Source organism: Heptranchias perlo, chromosome 17 (assembly GCF_035084215.1).
Source record: "Heptranchias perlo isolate sHepPer1 chromosome 17, sHepPer1.hap1, whole genome shotgun sequence".
Classification (NCBI taxonomy): domain Eukaryota; kingdom Metazoa; phylum Chordata; class Chondrichthyes; order Hexanchiformes; family Hexanchidae; genus Heptranchias; species Heptranchias perlo.
Genome location: NC_090341.1, coordinates 53,369,712 through 53,387,279, shown reverse-complemented (window position 1 = coordinate 53,387,279; position 17,568 = coordinate 53,369,712). Strand labels below are relative to the sequence as shown.

At 45.0% G+C, this 17,568-nt stretch overlaps 1 protein-coding gene across 1 annotated transcript in view; it reads left to right on the top strand.

Moving 5' to 3' along the window:
• The window catches only part of dock3 (dedicator of cytokinesis 3), a 1,008,697-nt gene that overhangs the window by 869,563 nt on the left and 121,566 nt on the right, over nt 1–17,568 (top strand). The window contains exon 38 of the mRNA XM_067999007.1: nt 13,044–13,192. Within this exon, the coding sequence (XP_067855108.1) occupies nt 13,044–13,192 (149 nt within the window). The remainder of the gene's footprint in view (nt 1–13,043; nt 13,193–17,568) is intronic.

The window sequence follows — 17,568 nt, the reverse complement described above, 5'->3', positions numbered from 1 at the left end:
AAATGTGGAAGTAATACTGTGTAAGGAAACATGATTTTAGAACTTCGTGGCAGCACTAACTGTGAAAATAAAGGGTAGCCAGCTTCATCACAGCAGCTCCATACTCAGGCAGATTTCAACTAAATTTAAAGAAACTTTGCCAAATTGAAAAGAAATCAATCGATTTAGATCTCAAATCTCACAGACATAAAATAGGACATAGTCCCGTGACTGTATAATAATTCTTCAAACTCTTTCTCTTGTACATTTAACAATGGTGCTATGCTTAAAAAATACGATTGAAATGCTTACATTAAATGACCAGAACTATAAAGGGCGAATGCTGCTTCAGTTTTGTGGAAAAAAAAGGAAATGTAGCCAGCTGCAGCCTGCATGCTGCAGAGTGCAACACACCTAAAGAGACAGTACACTAAAAACTAAAGAAATATCCAATAGCTTGTAACAGTAGGCGAGATAGAATCTTCTCTTTTCACCTTTTCCCCCTGTTTTAAATCATCTCACCTTTAACACTCTTTCTGAATTTTCAATCTCTGATGTTTTCTACTTAATTTTGTACCAATTTAAAATCTTATCTAAGCCTTCACTTTATTCTCATCATCGGCTCCTTGTATTGTGTTGTCTGGGGAGCGACAGTTCGCAGCCTCCTCTGTCAATCCTTCCTCGTCTCCATCACCACCCACTTGGGTCAGTGTACATATACTATCTCTCCTAACCCTCAACTGTTCTTGGAGCCGTTGCATCTGTTTCTGACATTCAACATGGGACACTGTGTCTCCCTTTTTATCCTCTTGGACCATTGCATCCAACACCCTTACAGTGGCCCGCAAATCATTATTCTTTTGCTTTAACCAAGAACACCTGATCTGGGTTTTCCGATTTATGTCCTCAATTTCTCTTCTGCATCTTCTTTGCTCAACTACTTCTGGCTGGTAATATGCTACATCACATTCCAGACTGTGGATTCTCCTACCACACTGGAATATTTCCTCTTTTTTCTTTCCCATTGATCTCTCACCTCTTTCAGGACGACTTCTAAAACAGCTGTTTTTGCTTGTGCTTCTGACTTCTCTAGTTCTAGTTTCTTATTACTTTCCCTCAACTGGATAGAACTTATTGTAGCGGCCAGCAACTGCACTGCTTTCCGCTGCATATCTTTATAACTTTTTTCTTTTAACTCTGACCTCACTCTACTACAATTGAGAAATAGCACTACCCTCGTGCATACCTCTGCATATTTCTCCTTAAGTCTATTTCTCTCTTGTGATAGTTTCTGACTCTGTATCCCCTGTGCTGTCACATTTTTAGCCACCAGCTGCAAACTCCCTAACAACGTAATGACATCAGTCAAATGTTCTTTCAACCCCTCTTTTTCGTGTTACTGTCTCTTAATTTCCTCTGCCTGATCCCTTTTTTCCTCTTTTAATTGTTTAATATGTTCCACACTTTTAAGTGCACACCAGTTGGCCGCCCACATAAGGGTCCTTTTGCCAACTCTCACCTTCTTTTTATTTCGAACTTGATCCTCGACCTATTCTATGGCCATCTCATGAGCCTCATCCTTCTCTATAATTTTGGAGATTGGTTCTAATGATTCCTCGGACCCTTTTAGTTACTTTTTCTGTTTCTTTTCTAACATTCTTTGGACACTTGCCATGGTTACTTACACTAAAACCAACCTCACTCCTGGAATTTGAACAATTCGTGCCTTCCATGATCAAATTAAGTCTGTTGATGTTCAAACTTTTTTTTTAGATGCTTGATTTTATGTCCGCACAAAACATTGATTAGTCACACTCTGCCGCAGCCACCAATTTGTTACAGATTCGGACGTGACGCCAAATGGTAATCAAGCCTCATTTATTAATGGTCAAATCACACATGTACAAGTACTCAATCTTAAAAGACAGTAATAATACAGAGATTAAAACAATATTACTCCATTTGAACTCTGGGCAGAGTTTGTAATTAAGTTGGCGGTGTGGTCGTTTTGAGTTTTCTGACAGCTGAGTCGTCTTCTGATAGCTGGGTGGCCTTCTCTGGATCCTGTGCCCTGAACTCAGGAGACGTTGGGTTTTTAAGACCCCTGACTGGACCCTCTCACTATAAATGGAGTTGTTATTCAAAAGACCCTTATAGATTTACAAGGTTGTTTTCACAGAACTCAAGGTGGCCAACTTGTCTAACCTTACTTATTTGGCTATTTCACCAATGTCCCATTCCTTTCGCTATCTTTGGATTATTGTTCTGCTTTTTTGGATCATTGTTCCTTTTTTAATCACGTAGCCATCTTGCCTCACAATGGGGGTGACAAGGTTCAGTCATTAATCAAAGGTCAGTATTTTACAATTCGGCAAAATAAGCAGCACAGCCTGCAGAGCATGATGGTTAATGGCATTAAGTCAATTTGTCCCTATTCCCAATATTCTTACAATTGATATAAATAGCAAGTGCAAGTGACTGATGCCTTGTTAGCCTGAGCAACCAACTTCATCCCCTTCCCCATGGACAGCATGCAAAGTCTGTGCAATTTTATGGAATGGCAGAAAGGTCCAGGTAATATAGATTGTACCCTTGTGGCTCTACATGCACCCTCACACAATGCGAAATGCTCTGCGTATTTAGGAAAGAATTCCATTCTCTGAACGTTCACCTCATTTGCAACAAGTCGATGCTTGTTTCCCAGGCAACGGTCAAGTGCCTTAATTATAAAGCAGTTCACCATCTTACCAGTATTTGACCCTCAAAAGCAAGTATCAGGATGGCTCTTGGACAATCAAAACTATCTTGTGCAGCCATGACTCGTTACACTAGCTGAACACAAGTATAATGAGATGCAATCATCCATCAGAGGAATCCATGCACCCCATCGGTACGTGAAAGATCAGGGGGTGTCCTGGAATTCAGCCCAATAAAGCTTTCAAGGATTGTGGTCATCTGTTATGCACGTTGCATAACTTCACTCTGCAAAGAGGCATTATTATGGAGGAGGAAGGCCTCAGGATCAGCAAGGGAACCAGCCAAAGGAGCAGCTTTAAGTGGCTGTGGAAGAGAACTGATTGCCCGCAGCAAGAACCATTCATCAAACTCTCGTACGTGCAACCTTCTCTTAACTTGGAAATGTGCCTACTGCAGAAACAGTCCTGTCTACATCCCTTCCACAGATTTGCTTTTACCAACAGTGCCTTAAATCTTCAACTCACAAATGTTACATTCCTGCCACCTGATGAAACATGCTCCTAAACAAGAACACTCTGCACACACTGCTTGAGTGCAACCAGATTTCTAATGATCCTAGGGGTTGCAAACTCTGGACATATTCCTGGAGGTTTCATCACATGACCTCCCACCTCCATCGGTTCTGCACAAACAGCCTTTTTTTCCATTTCCAATATTTCTATAACTAATAAACGACAGTGTTCAAAGAAAATGAGAAAAGCACAGAATTCTTTTTAATGCCCCAATGATTGCTTGCAGAAGTGTCCTGGACACTCGAGGGAAATACTGGAAGATTGATGACCCTAAATGACCCCAAACACATTGTGAGCAAATGCCTACTGTTTGCTTCCACTGTGCTTTCCCTTGGCTACAGGGTGTGATGTATGTGCTCTTAAACCTAGTCTTGTGCTTCCTCCAGCCTCACATCTTCAGGGTCTGAGGTGCCCACACTTGTTGGCAATTAAGTTCTGAGATGGATCAGTTGCAGCCTGTGCCACCGCTGCAGCTGTGAGAGCAGCCTGGTGCATTCTCTCTGCCCCATGCGCCTCCAACGGAAGGGGTCAACAGCAAGAATCCAGATATGTGCTGCTGCCCTGAAAGATAGATACCCATTCCAGCTTTGTCCCTGCTGCCAGGCACTACCTCACTATGGCTGCTGATCAGCGTGACAGCAGACTTAATGATACCAGTGAGATCAGTGAAGTCCTACCTCATGGTTGTCTCTAACCAAACCTACTGAAGCTGGAAAAGATGACCCATTGCATCCTTCAACTCTCGTTCTCTTTAGCAGCGTTCTGAGCATCTATGGGAGAAGCACTGACTGCCCTTAGGGCCGATGACATGGTGGGCCCCAATGCAGATATCCTTGGTGTTACCACACACTCCGTGGTGGACTTCAGTGTTGCAAAGTAATCAAGGAAGGCTGAGCACGTGCAACAAGTGGACTCTTCCAGCCAAGCCATGCTTGGCACAGTCTCCAGTGATGACCTCAACGGTCAATGCTCAGAAAGCACCATTTTTAAAACGAGATGGTTCTTAAGAGGTCCAGATCCCCAGTTTGATCAGCTGAAATGGATTGGTCCCTGAAAAATAGGTTCCTCCTCTTCCTTTGCCATCTTCACCTGCTCTTGCTCTCTTGTGCTGTTCCTCACCCAGTACGTTCACCTCTAGCTCATTGTCCAAATCTGCCAGGTGTGAATATATATCTGAGCTGGTGCTAGGGAGGGACTAGGTGTGTGCTGTGAAGTATTAGTGTGGCCATATGTAATGGGCCTAGCTCTACTCCCTGAGGAGCATGAGGAAGACAATAAAATATTGAATTTATATAATGTCATTATATTAAAAAAATCCCAATGTATCTCACAGATAGAGGTATATAAGGGAGTGGGTGATAAAGAGGGGTAACCAAACCCTGGCTTGAAAAGATGGGTTTTGAGAGAGAAGTGGACAGGTATATGGAGGGAGTTCTAGAGAGCAGGGAAAAGCTGAAGGCTCTGCTAACAATGAGCATGTGAAGGGTGGAGAATGCACACAAGGCCAGAGTCTAAGCACCGGAGGATGCGGGATGGGCATAGAAGGCTGTAGGGAAATAAGGAGCGAGGCCATAGGGGATTTGTAGATGAGGACAAGATTTTTAAATTTAATGTGTTGGGAACCATTGTAGGTCAGCGAGGACGGGGTGATGGGCAAGTGGAAGAGGATACAGGGAGCTTTGCTTTGGACAAGTTGGAGCTAATGGAGAGTGGAAGATAGGAGGCCAGCAAGGAGAGCATTGGAGTAATCAAGTCTGGAGTTGACAAGGTTGAGGTTTTCAGCTGAAGTATGGGCAGAAATGGGCAATACTATGGATCTGGAAGTAAGCAGTCTTGGTGATGGGTAAGATGCAAGTTTGAAGCTCAGTTCGGGGTCAGAACGGTCTGGTTCATCTTGAACGAGTGTCCAGGAAGTGGTAAAGGTGTGGAGTTTGTGATGGGCTAGTAAACAATGGTTTCAGTCTTCCCAATCTTCATCCCAATCTGATGATGCCAGACAAGTAGAGAGGCAGAGCTGGGTGCTATCAGCTTACATATGGAAGCTACCTCATATCCCTGGATGATATGATTGAGGGTCAGCATAGAGATGAGAAAGAGGAGGAGGCTGAGAATAGATCCTTAGGAGGGAGGGGAGAGATGCACTGGCTGCATTTGAATAGGTAAGATCGGGACCACACAAGGACAGTCCCACCAAATTGGACTATGGAGGAGAGGTAATGGAGGAGGATGGTGTGGCCAACTGACTGCGTCAGATTGCTGCAGAGGTGTCAAGGAGAACAAAGAACCCACCATAGTCACAGAGGGTGGGTTCTTTGAGGAGAGGGGTGATGCTATCAGTTTTGAAAGGTAGAGGCCAGAGCCTGAGAAAAGGGAACCTTTAACAATGACAGCTAGCATGGGGACCAAGAGGGAAAGTTGACTGGCTGGATAAGAGTGGGGAAAGGATTAAAGGAGGTGGGTCTCATGGCAAAGATTAGCTTGGAGAGGGCCTGGGGGAGGGAGGAGGAACTGCAAAATGGCGAAGGTGGTTTGGGAACTAGGAGGAGATCAGGTGCAAGGAGGCTGCACGGATTATCTTAACCTTAGATACAAAGAAATCTATGAGCTTTCGCACTTGGAGGTGGGAAAGAAGGAAGGAAGAGGTTTGAGGAGGTTAATCATGAAGAAAAGGAGCCCAATGATGATCCTGGAGTAGTATGCAGTTATGGCTTAGGAAGACCAGCGCAGTAATGTTTCATATCGTCGTGCCAAATTTGGCAGTGGATGACTAGGCCGCTTGCATGCCAGATGCGTGTCCTCTGACTTGAGAAAGCAAAGATGGGGGTGGCATCGGGAGATCAGGAGGGTCAGGAGACGGTTATCGATTTGCTGGGCGCAAGGGCATTGAAAGCAGAGGCAAGGGGATGGTTTATCAAGTCAACAGCAACATTGATGTTGCGATGGTTAGAGACCCAGATGCGAAGGAGCTGGGAGTTAGAGAGTAAATATGTGAGGAAGGTAGAGCAGAGAGTTTTCCATGGCAGATGGTGAAGCTAGTGGGATTGGAAAACAGGGAAGTAGGTGGTAAAGGAGCCAGTGGTCAGAGATAGCCTTGTTGAGATTTTGGGAACGCAGTGGCAAAGAGAGATGATGAGGTTGAAGGGGAGGCTGAGGTTATATTTGGGGGAGTTTATATAAAGGACCGGATTAAGTGAGGATAAGAGAGCAGAGAAGACGGAAGAGAGGGAGCTTAGGACAGGCTAGGTGTAAGTTTAAATCACCGCTTGGTGCTGAGAGTAAAAGAAGAGAGAAGTAAGGACATCTCGGTGAGGAAGTCATCTTGGGGCTTGGGATGATGGTAAACAACAAGGATTCTGAATGAGAGATGGAGAAGGCGCCAGAGAAGTAAGGGGAGAGGCCAAGGTATGCCTTAGCAATAAGGGCTATGCCACTACTGCAGTGGTTGGTGTAAGACAAGGGGTGGCCTGTAAAGCAACAGTTACCCTATGTGGGATTTGAACATCCTGCTGAACTCCGTTATTGAAAAGTGGGGTGAAGAAACAGCCCACAAATATATCTAGAAGTAACAGATTTGAGGGGGGGTGGGGAATGAGTTCAGTGCTAGACCCAACCCAGGTATCCACTGCCAGAACAAACTCAACCCCACTGAATCTTATCAACTTAACGACAGGAAGTGGGAACATTTGAGAAAAATATTTTTAAGATAATACAGCATGTCCCACGTGGAGCAAAGTGGGAGTCCGTCTGCTAGCTGGAGTCACAGAGGTGACGAGGCATCCTGCAGCCCGGCTCTCCTTTCCTCTTCATTCCTCCTGATTTACCCGCGCGCCCCCTGCTATATGGTGTTGGTCAACCTTGGAGGGTGGAGTTGAAAAGTAAGCTGCACTGTTGGAGGTGCCGTCTTTCAGATGGATGTAAAAAAAATCCCACGGCATTATTCGAAGAAGAACAAGGGAGTTCTCCTGGTGTCTTAGCTAATATTTATCCCTCAACCAACATCACTAAAAAAACAGATTATCTGGTCAAAATCACATTGCTGTTTGTGGGACTTTGCTATTTGCAAATTGGCTGCTGCATTTCCTACATTACAACAGTGACTACACTTCAAAAGTAGTTCATTGGCTGTAAAGCACTTTGGGACATTCTGAAGTCATGAAAGATGCTATAGAATCATAGAAAATTTACGGCACAGAAGGAGGCCATTCGGCCCATCGTGTCTCCACTGGCCGAAAATGAGCCACCCAGCCGAATCCCACTTTCCAGCACTTGGTCTGTAGCCTTGTAGGTCAACGACACTTCAGGTGCACATCCAGGTTCACTTTTACATAAGAACATAAGAAATAGGAGCAGGAGTAGGCCAATCGGCCCCTCGAGCCTGCTCCGCCATTCAATAAGATCATGGCTGATCTGATCCTAACCTCAAATCTAAATTCATGTCCAATTTCCTGCCCGCTCCCCGTAACTCCTAATTCCCTTTACTTCTAGGAAACTGTCTATTTCTGTTTTAAATTTATTTAATGATGTAGCTTCCACAGCTTCCTGGGGCAGCAAATTCCACAGACCTACTACCCTCTGAGTGAAGAAGTTTCTCCTCATCTCAGTTTTGAAAGAGCAGCCCCTTATTCTAAGATTATGCCCCCTAGTTCTAGTTTCACCCATCCTTGGGAACATCCTTACTGCATCCACCCGATCAAGCCCCTTCACAATCTTATATGTTTCAATAAGATCGCCTCTCATTCTTCTGAACTCCAATGAGTAGAGTCCCAATCGACTCAACCTCTCCTCATATGTCCACCCCCTCATCCCCGGGATTAACCGAGTGAACCTTCTTTGTACTGCCTCGAGAGCAAGTATGTCTTTTCTTAAGTATGGACACCAAAACTGTATCCAGTATTCCAGGTGCGGCCTCACCAATACCTTATATAACTGCAGCAATACCTCCCTGTTTTTATATTCTATCCCCCTGGCAATAAAAGCCAACATTCCATTGGCCTCCTTGATCACCTGCTGCACCTGCATACTAACTTTTTGATTTTCTTGCACTAGGACCCCCAGATCCCTTTGTACTGCAGTACTTTCCAGTTTCTCGCCATTAAGATAATAACTTGCTCTCTGATTTTTCCTGCCAAAGTGCATAACCTCACATTTTCCAATATTGTGTTGCATCTGCCAAATCTCCGCCCACTCACCCAGCCTGTCTATATCCCCTTGTAGGTTTTTAATGTCCTCCTCACTCTCTACTTTCCCTCCCATCTTTGTATCATCTGCAAACTTTGATATGTTACACTCGGTCCCCTCCTCCAAATCGTTAATTTTTAAATGAGTTAAGGGTTTCTGCCTCTACCACCCTTTCAGGCAGTGAGTTCCAGACCCCTGCCACCTCTGAGTGTGAAAATTTTTCTTCAGCTCCCCTCTAATCCTTCTACCAATCACTTTAAATCTATGCCTCTTGGTTATTGACCCCTCTGCTAAGGGAAATAAGTCCTTCCCATCCACTCTATCTAGGCCCCTCATAATTCTGTACACCTCAATTAAATCACCCCTCAGCCTCCTCTGTTCCAATGAGAACAACCCCAGCCTATCCAATCTTTCCTCATAGCTAAAATTCTCCAGTCCTGGCAACATCCTCGTAAATCTCCTCTGTTCCCTCTCTAATGCAATTACATCCTCCCTGTAATGTGGTGACCAGAACTGCACACAGTACTCAAGCTGTGGCCTAACCAGTGTTTTATAAAGTTCCAGCATAACCTCCCTGATCTTATATTCTATGCCTCGGCTGATAAAGGAAAGTATTCCATATGCCTTCTTAACCACCTTATCTACTTGTCCTGCTACTTTCAGGGATCTGTGAACATGCACTCCAAGGTCCCTCACTTCCTCTACACCTTTTGATTATCCTCGCATTTATTGTGTACTCCCTTGCCTTGTTTGCCCTCCCCAAATGCATTATCTCACACTTCTCCGGATTGAATTCCATTTGCCACTTTTCTGCCCACCTAACCAGTCCATTGATATCTTCCTGCAGTTTGCAGCTTTCCTCCTCACTATCAACTACACGGCCAATTTTTGTATTATCTGCAAGCTTCTTAATCATGCCCCCTACATTTAAGTCCAAATCATTAATATATATTACAAAAAACAAGGGATCTAGTACTCAGCCCTGCGGAACCCCACTGGAAACAGCCTTCCAATCACAAAAGCACCCGTCAACCATTACCCTTTGCTTCCTGCCACTGAGCCAATTTTGGATCCAACTTGCTACTCTCCCATGGATCCCATGGGCTTGTACTTTTTTGACCAGTCTGCCATCTGGGACCTTGTCAAAAGCCTTACTAAAATCCACGTGGACTACATCATATGCACTACCCTCATCGACCCTCCTTGTTACCTCCTCAAAAAATTCAATCAAGTTGGTCAGACACGACTTTCCCTTAATAAATTCGTGCTGACTGTCCTTGATTACTCCGTGCCTTTCTAAGTGACGGTTTATCCTATCCCTCAGAATTGATTCCAATAATTTGCCCACCACTGAGGTTAGACTGACTGGCCTGTAATTACTCGGTCTATTCCTCGATCCCTTTTTAAACAACGTTAGCAGTCCTCCAATCCTCCGGCACCGCACCTGTATCCAGTGAAGTTTGGAAAATGATGGTCAGAGTCTCCGCTATTTCCTCCCTTGCTTCTTTTAACAGCCTGGGATACGTTTCATCCGGCCCTGGTGATTTATCTACTTTCAAAGAAGCTAATCCCCTTAATACTTCCTCTCTCACTAAGTTTATCCCATCCAATATTTCACACTCCTTCTCCTTAACTACAATCTGTGCATCATCCCCCTCTTTTGTGAAGACAGACGCAAAGTATTCATTACGAACCATACCAACATCTTCCGCCTCCACACGGTCCCTAATAGGCCCTGCTCTTTCCTCAGTTATCCTCTTGCTCTTAATGTATTTATAAAACATCTTTGGGTTTTCCTTGATTTTACTTGCCAATACTTTTTCATGCCCTCTCTTTGCTTTCCTAATTTCCTTTTTAATTTCATCCTGCACTTTTTATATTCCTCTAGGCTTTCTGTAGTATTGAGTTCTCGGTGTCTGACATAAGCTTTCCTTTTCTGCCCTATCTTACCCTGTATTCTCCTTGACATCCAGGGAGCTCTAGATTTGTCAGCCCCACCCTTTTTCTTTGTGGGAACATGTTTACTCTGCACCTCTTGAATCTTCCCCTGATATATAAATGCAAGTCTTTCTTTTTCTTTGTTCAGTCATTATTTTGCCGGTGCACCCATTAGGTGACAGAAAGACTTAAACTTGGGAGTGTGTTTTGTGCTCTCTGAAAGCTGCAACTCCGGGCTCTCCCATTGGCCTAGTGGTTAAAAGCACCATTCAGTGTACTACTAAGCTGTGCAGTGCAGAAGGGTTCCTGGTTCAATTGCCCATCTATGCTGAGTTAGCCGCTCACAGCTAGAGTAGAGGGTTGGGCTCTGCATTGATTTCATAAGAACATAAGAAATAGGAGCAGGATTGGGCCATACGGCCCCTCGAGCCTGCTCCGACATTCAATCAGATCATGGCTGATCTTGAACCTCAACTCCATTTTCCGGTCCGATCCCCATATCCCTTGATTCCCCTAGTATCCAAAAATCTATCTATCTCAGCCTTGAATATACTCAACGACTCAGCATCCACAGCCTTCTGGGGTAGAGAATTCCAAAGATTCACAACCCTCTGAGTGAAGAAATTCCTCCTCATCTCAGTCTTAAATGGCCGATGCCTTATCCTGCGACTATGCCCTCAAGTTCTAGACTCTCCAGCCAGGGGAAACAGCCTCTCAGCCTCTACCTTGTCAAGCCCCCTCAGAATCTTATAAGTTTTAATCAGATTAGCTCTCATTCTTCTAAACTCCAGAGTATAGGCACATTTTACTCAACCTCTCCTCATAGGTCAACCCTCTCATCCCAGGAATTAATCTAGTGAACCTTTGTTGCACTGCCTCTAAGGCAGTTATATCCTTCCTTAGATAAGGAGATCAAAACTGTACACAGTACTCCAGGTGAGGTCTCACCAAAGCCCTGTACAATTGCAGTAAGACTGCCTTACTCTTGTACTGCAACCCCCTTGCAATAAAGGCCAGCATGCTATTTGCCTTCTTAATTGCCTGCTGTACCTGCATGCTAACTTTTTGTGTTTCTTCTACCAGGACACCCAAGTCTCTCTCGACACCAACATTTAATAGTTTCTCACCATTTAAAAAGTATTGTTTTTCTATTCTTCCTACCAAAGTGAATAACCTCACATTTCCCCACATTATACTCCATCTGCCACCTTCTTGCCCACTCGCTTAACCTGTCTATATCCTTTTGTAGACTCTTTGTGTCCTCCTCACGGCTTACTTTCCCACCTAATTTTGTATCGTCAGCAAACTTGGATATATTACTCTCAGTCTCTTCATCCAAGTCATTAATATAGATTGTAAATAGCTTGGGCCCAAGCACAGATCCTTGTGGTACCCCATTAGTTACAGCCTGCCAACTTGAAAATGACCTGTTTATCCCTACTCTCTTTTCTGTCCGTTAACCAATCCTCTATCCATGCTAATGTGTTACCCCCAACCCCATGAGCCCTTATCTTGCTGAACAACCTTTTATATGGCACCTTATCGAATGCCTTTTGAAAATCCAAATATACTACGTCCACTGGTTCCCCTTTATCTACCCTGCTAGTTACATCCTCAAAAAACTCTAATATATTTGTCAAACATGATTTCCCTTTCATAAAACCATGTTGACTCTGCCTAATCATATTATGATTTTCTAAGTGCCCTGTCACCACTTCCTTAATAATGGATTCCAGCATTTTCCTGACGACTGATGTCAGGCTAACAGGCCTGTAGTTTCCTGTTTTCTCTCTCCCTCCTTTCTTGAATAACGGGGTTACATTTGCTACCTTCCAATCCGCTGGGACCATTCTAGAATCTAGGGAATTTTGGAAGATCGTAACCAATGATCCACTATTTCTGCAGCCACCTCTTTTAGAACCCTAGGATGTAGGCCATCAGGTCCAGGGGATTTATTGACTTTTAGTCCCATTAGTTTCTCAAGTACTTTTTCTCTACTGATATTGATTACTTTAAGTTCCTCACTCTCATTAGCCCCTTGGTTCCCCACTATTTCTGGAATGCTTTTTGTGTCTTCTACTGTGAAGACAGATACAAAGTATTTGTTTAACGCATCTGCCATTTCCTGATTCCCCATTATGATTTCTCCTGTCTCAGCTTCTAAGAGACCAATGTTTACTTTTGCTAGTCTCTTGCTTTTTACATAGTTGTAGAAGCTCTTACAAGCCGTTTTTATATTTTTCTCAGTGCCCTTGGTCTAATGAGGGGGAAAATCAGCCAAAGCTCCAGCTCCTCGTTGCTATCCAGCGACCCCTACTGGAAAATTTACATGTAAACACTGCATGAGGACAGGATCAGGATGTGGTTTCTCCTCCCCTTCTCCCATTGCTTCAATAACCTGCCGATACTCACTGACTAGGCTCTTGTGAAGAATAACTACTTGGGTGAGGTACCAGAAGATTATCTGTGCCTCAGGAATCTAGAGTCGGCACCTTCAGGAGAGGAGGGGAGAAACTGTTCATCTTTTTTATAAATCTGCAGTTCTCAGAGGTGTAAAGCAGTAAAAGGATCTCATTAATATGTGTGACGTTGTAGATTGTCGAAAACGTCAATTTCTTAGTCAGTTTTCCAACATTCTTGAATTGATTGCATCTCCCTTTTTGTTGTTCTTTTCTCCAGAGGCAGCGTTTACACTAATGCTATACTGGGAACTGCTTCAGTGGGAGGACAGACCCTTGCGGGAGTTCCTGCACTATCCAGCACAGTCAGAGTGGCAGCGTAAAGAGGGACTGTGCCGACAGGTTATCAACTACTTCAACAAAGGGAAGGTGAGTGCAGGGACTTCCGCACGCTGCTGCTGACAGCATCAGGCAGTCGGAGGCTGATGTTACCGACTTTTAACGTACATCACCCATTTACCTGGTCAGTAAAATGGAGTGAGGGACACTGTGCATCACCACTTGCCTGGATTGGTGATTAATTCGTCAAGTGCCCAATGATACTGCTGAGTACTGCATGGGCTGGGGGGGTGTGGGGGGTTTCTTCATAGAGGGCAGATGCAGAGTCCTTCTATCATCAACACCACATACAAATCGAAAGCTGGGAGACGCAGGTCCCACGAACTACACTCAGTCTCTACTGACTTCTTACGGTAAGATTTCTTTCAGCATTGATGGTACCAACCAGCAGAAACAGGAGTGCAATGAATGGAAGTTACAGACCTCTCCTTCAGCACTTTTTGTTTTGACAGTATTAACAATCTTATGTCTGTGTGTACTTTGTCAACTTTTTCCATTATAAATTGCTCTGTCCACATTTATAATGTCCTTGTTAACTTGCTGCAATCACACTCTTCTGCCAGTGGCGGGGCTGTAGATCTCAGTTTTGCATTTCCCAACTTTTCAACCTGTACTGCAGAGAAACTGCTGGGCTCCAACCAACTCGACTTCTCTGCTGCCCAAATTGTGCTATTTATCTATAAATCTATACGTTATTAAAATCAGCATGTCCTGTCATCTTTCTTATTTCGGAGGTTAAACTGAGTCTGCCCATGTCACTATTTCGAAGAAGAGCAGGGCAGTTCGCCACGGCGTCCTGGCCAATATTTATCCTTCACCAACATCACTAAAACAGATTATCTGGTCATTATGTCATTGCTGTTTGTAGGAACTTTCTTTGCACAAATTGGCTGCCGTGTTTCCAACATTGCAACAGTGACTACGCTTCAAAAGGTGCTTCATTGGTTATAAAGCACTTTGGGATGTCCTGAGGTTGTGAAAGGTGTTATATAAATGTGTGTTCTTTCCTTCTTTCTTTCTTTCTTTCTTTCTTTCCTCCTCCCTTTCTTTCTTTCCTCCTTCCTTTCTTTCTTTCTCTCTCTCTCTTGCTATAGCTGGACTGTGCAATTAGATGTTTCCACTTCGGTTGGCAGCCAGTGCTCCCAGACCACATTGGGCTGCTGGCCCACCCTCTCCCTGCCCGTGTTGTTGGGCTGCTGGCCCACCCTCTCCCTGCCCGTGTTGTTGGGCTGCTGGCCCACCCTCTCCCTGCCCGTGTTGTTGGGCTGCTGGCCCACCCTCTCCCTGCCCGTGTTGTTGGGCTGCTGGCCCACCCTCTCCCTGCCCGTGTTGTTGGACTGCTGGCCCACCCTCTCCCTGCCCGTGTTGTTGGACTGCTGGCCCACCCTCTCCCTGCCCGTGTTGTTGGACTGCTGGCCCACCCTCTCCCTGCCCGTGTTGTTGGACTGCTGGCCCACCCTCTCCCTGCCCATGTTGTTGGACTGCTGGCCCACCCTCTCCCTGCCCGTGTTGTTGGACTGCTGGCCCACCCTCTCCCTGCCCATGTTGTTGGACTGCTGGCCCACCCTCTCCCTGCCCGTGTTGTTGGGCTGCTGGCCCACCCTCTCCCTGCCCGTCTGCAGTTTCCGTGCCCTGATTCTTTGCCACACTTCGAAAGCCTCAAAAAAAAATTAATGCACACAAGCTGGAATTGGTACAAGCATAATTTACATTTAGCAACCTTGAAAAGAAAATGCCAGAGTTTCAGCGGTTAATTCCATACGCATGAATCCCAATGAATATGCAGTGACAGTTTTTGGGACTAATTGCACCCCCACTATGGGTGGGAGGGTTTAACTGGGGCTATGTCCCCCAATCCAACCCAGCTTCAATAAACCGTACCGGTCCCACTTTGTAACCTGTTTCTAAGTTGATGTGTCTTCCACTGGTTATATAAACTTAAAGATACAAATGACTTTAAAATGGGGACTGAATTATGTCTGTGCGCTCCGGTCCAGTTACCCTCCCCCTCCCCACCCCACCTCACGTGAAGACTACACTTGGTCTGAACTCCCCAACTAGTGTCTAATGTAAATCTGTCAATTGTCCATCTAGAGAAATATTCAGAGACAGATAGACTTCACATGGTTGCTATTTGTTTTTCTTACTTTACCCGTTTCCTCAGGTCTCCCATTGACGTGCACCGTTCCTTGGCTGAGGTTGGCAGATAGGCAGTTTGCTCTCAGGCTGCTGCCAAAACTGTTCAGCATCAGTCCCCTAGAACGTGACTGCCAGTGGCTGGGGTTCACTTGCTCTCTGAGACTTTTTCTCTTCTTTCCCCATGACAGAGGACCTGGCCTCATTCAGCAGCTCACAGTGTATCAGAATCAAAAGTCACCGTGTATGGAATCACGGGCTCGAAGTGATCTCCCTTCACTCATGGAGAAGTGACAGGAACAGAAATGAGAAGGAGAAGTAGAGATAGGAGCAGGAAACAAAGACAAGGAGAGACAGGCACGGAAACTAGGAGGAGAAGAGACAAGCAGAAAATGAGAAGAAGTAGAGATAGGAGCAGAGAACGAGGAGGAGGTAATAGAAGTCAATTGAAAGTAAAAATTGGGCAGGGTGCAAAACGAGCGACTGATCCGATCCCGTCTGTTTCCTGTCGGGCGGGTTAGGTTAAAATTACCCCATGTGTTGGAAATGGGACTAGGGTTCACTTTATTGAAGACTGTAAGTGGGAAGGGCTGGAATTTCACTCATGGGGAATCTGTTGTCCAATTTGGCAGGTCCTCCAGCATGGAGTGGGGTGGGTAGGGGGTGGGGGTGAAGGGTAGCATCAGGTAACTCCTGATAATAAGGAGCATCCTACATTGGTGGCTGCACTGCTGCTCTAAATGGTGACTGTTAGATGAGAATAGCTTAGGATGAACTGATAGAGGGAAGCTGTTGTGGGTGGGAGGACAAAGTCAACAGAGGTGAGGATTTTTCTGATTGCTGTTGCTCAATGAGCTGTTCATTTGCAGCAGGCAGAGCCTGCAGTTCCTGGGCAGACTGCAATCAGACAGCAGCATGTGCATTTTAATATGCTAAGTGTGATGCATGATTCCATTAAACAGAACTAAATCTAGCAAGGGGAATTACTAAGAAAAGTAACACCAGACTGGCGTTTGCTCGTTCTGAAACGATGATCCACAGATTTCTTCCTGTCACTAACTTAGTTTTGATTCTCTCTGCAGGCAGTATTGTGACGAGTTCAAGTCCTAGATGCATTGATTGATCTTACACATCAGCTGCTAGATTTCACACGATAAGCTCATCTGATCCCTTAATTGAGTCACACAGTCCAGAGCATCCCAAGTTTGATTCCAAGTCTCCGCTGAGTTAGCTGACCTCATTCGGGGCAGCAATAGAGGTGTCACATTTGACCACAGTGTCCCTAGGTTCCCACTTCCGCTCCCTAGCCAGTGTCCCCCCCCCACCCCCCCCCATGACTGTAGAATTTGTTGTGTGGTTATCAGTTGAGGACAGAAGCAGGCTTGAATGTGGTGACCAGTCCACCTCACAGAAAATGAGAAGAGATTAGTAGAAAATGGGGAGGAGGAAAGACAGCAACAGAAAATGACGAGGAGAAGCTTGGGGATAAACTTCGATGGGCGGAATGGCTTTTTCTTTGTCCTCCAGCAAAAGAAAGTTATGCAAGCCAGGATATAGTTTTAATAGAAGGCTTTCACAGCTGCCTGTTCATGCTGAGATAGTCCTGTCTCTGTGGCTTTCTTTTCCTCTTCAGTCCACACAAGCAGGATCCTGAGGCAGACGATCACAATCTCCTATGCCGCACTCCTGCAGAATTCAGGAGAGCTGGTTGGCATGGCAAAGTCAACCTGGAGAAGCCACTCTACAGGGTTAAACAAGGAAGGGAGGGTAACAGGTCAAGGATATCCAAACTGCTCTTCCAAAGAGGCTAGCAAAGAGTTTAATAACCTATTAATTATAGCTTTTAAAATGCTGGCATGGGTGTAAAGGGCTGCACACTGCACATAGTTCATCTCAGTCAGCCATTTGACATGCGTAGGAAAGATAAAGGGATGAAATGGACCTGAAGAGAGAAGGGAAGAATTCAGAGAAACTGTTAAAGTCTGAAGTCGATGACAAAATGTTCAGAGAGACCAGAGAGTGCTCAGAGAGAAAGGTTCTGTTGGTGCAGTGTAGGAAGCCAAAGAGGGAAAGGTTGATCTGAGAATGGGAGGGAAGACAGGTGTTGAAGAGAATAACAACAGGGTTCACCTAAACCTTTTCTGTTTTCCCCCCAATTCTCTTCCTTCCTGAAAGTTACAGGGCCTTCCAGTATTTTCTCAAGTGGTCATTTCTCATGTGTGAGCTATTATAGAGTTTGAGCAGGCTATTTAAATCACTAAAAAACAATC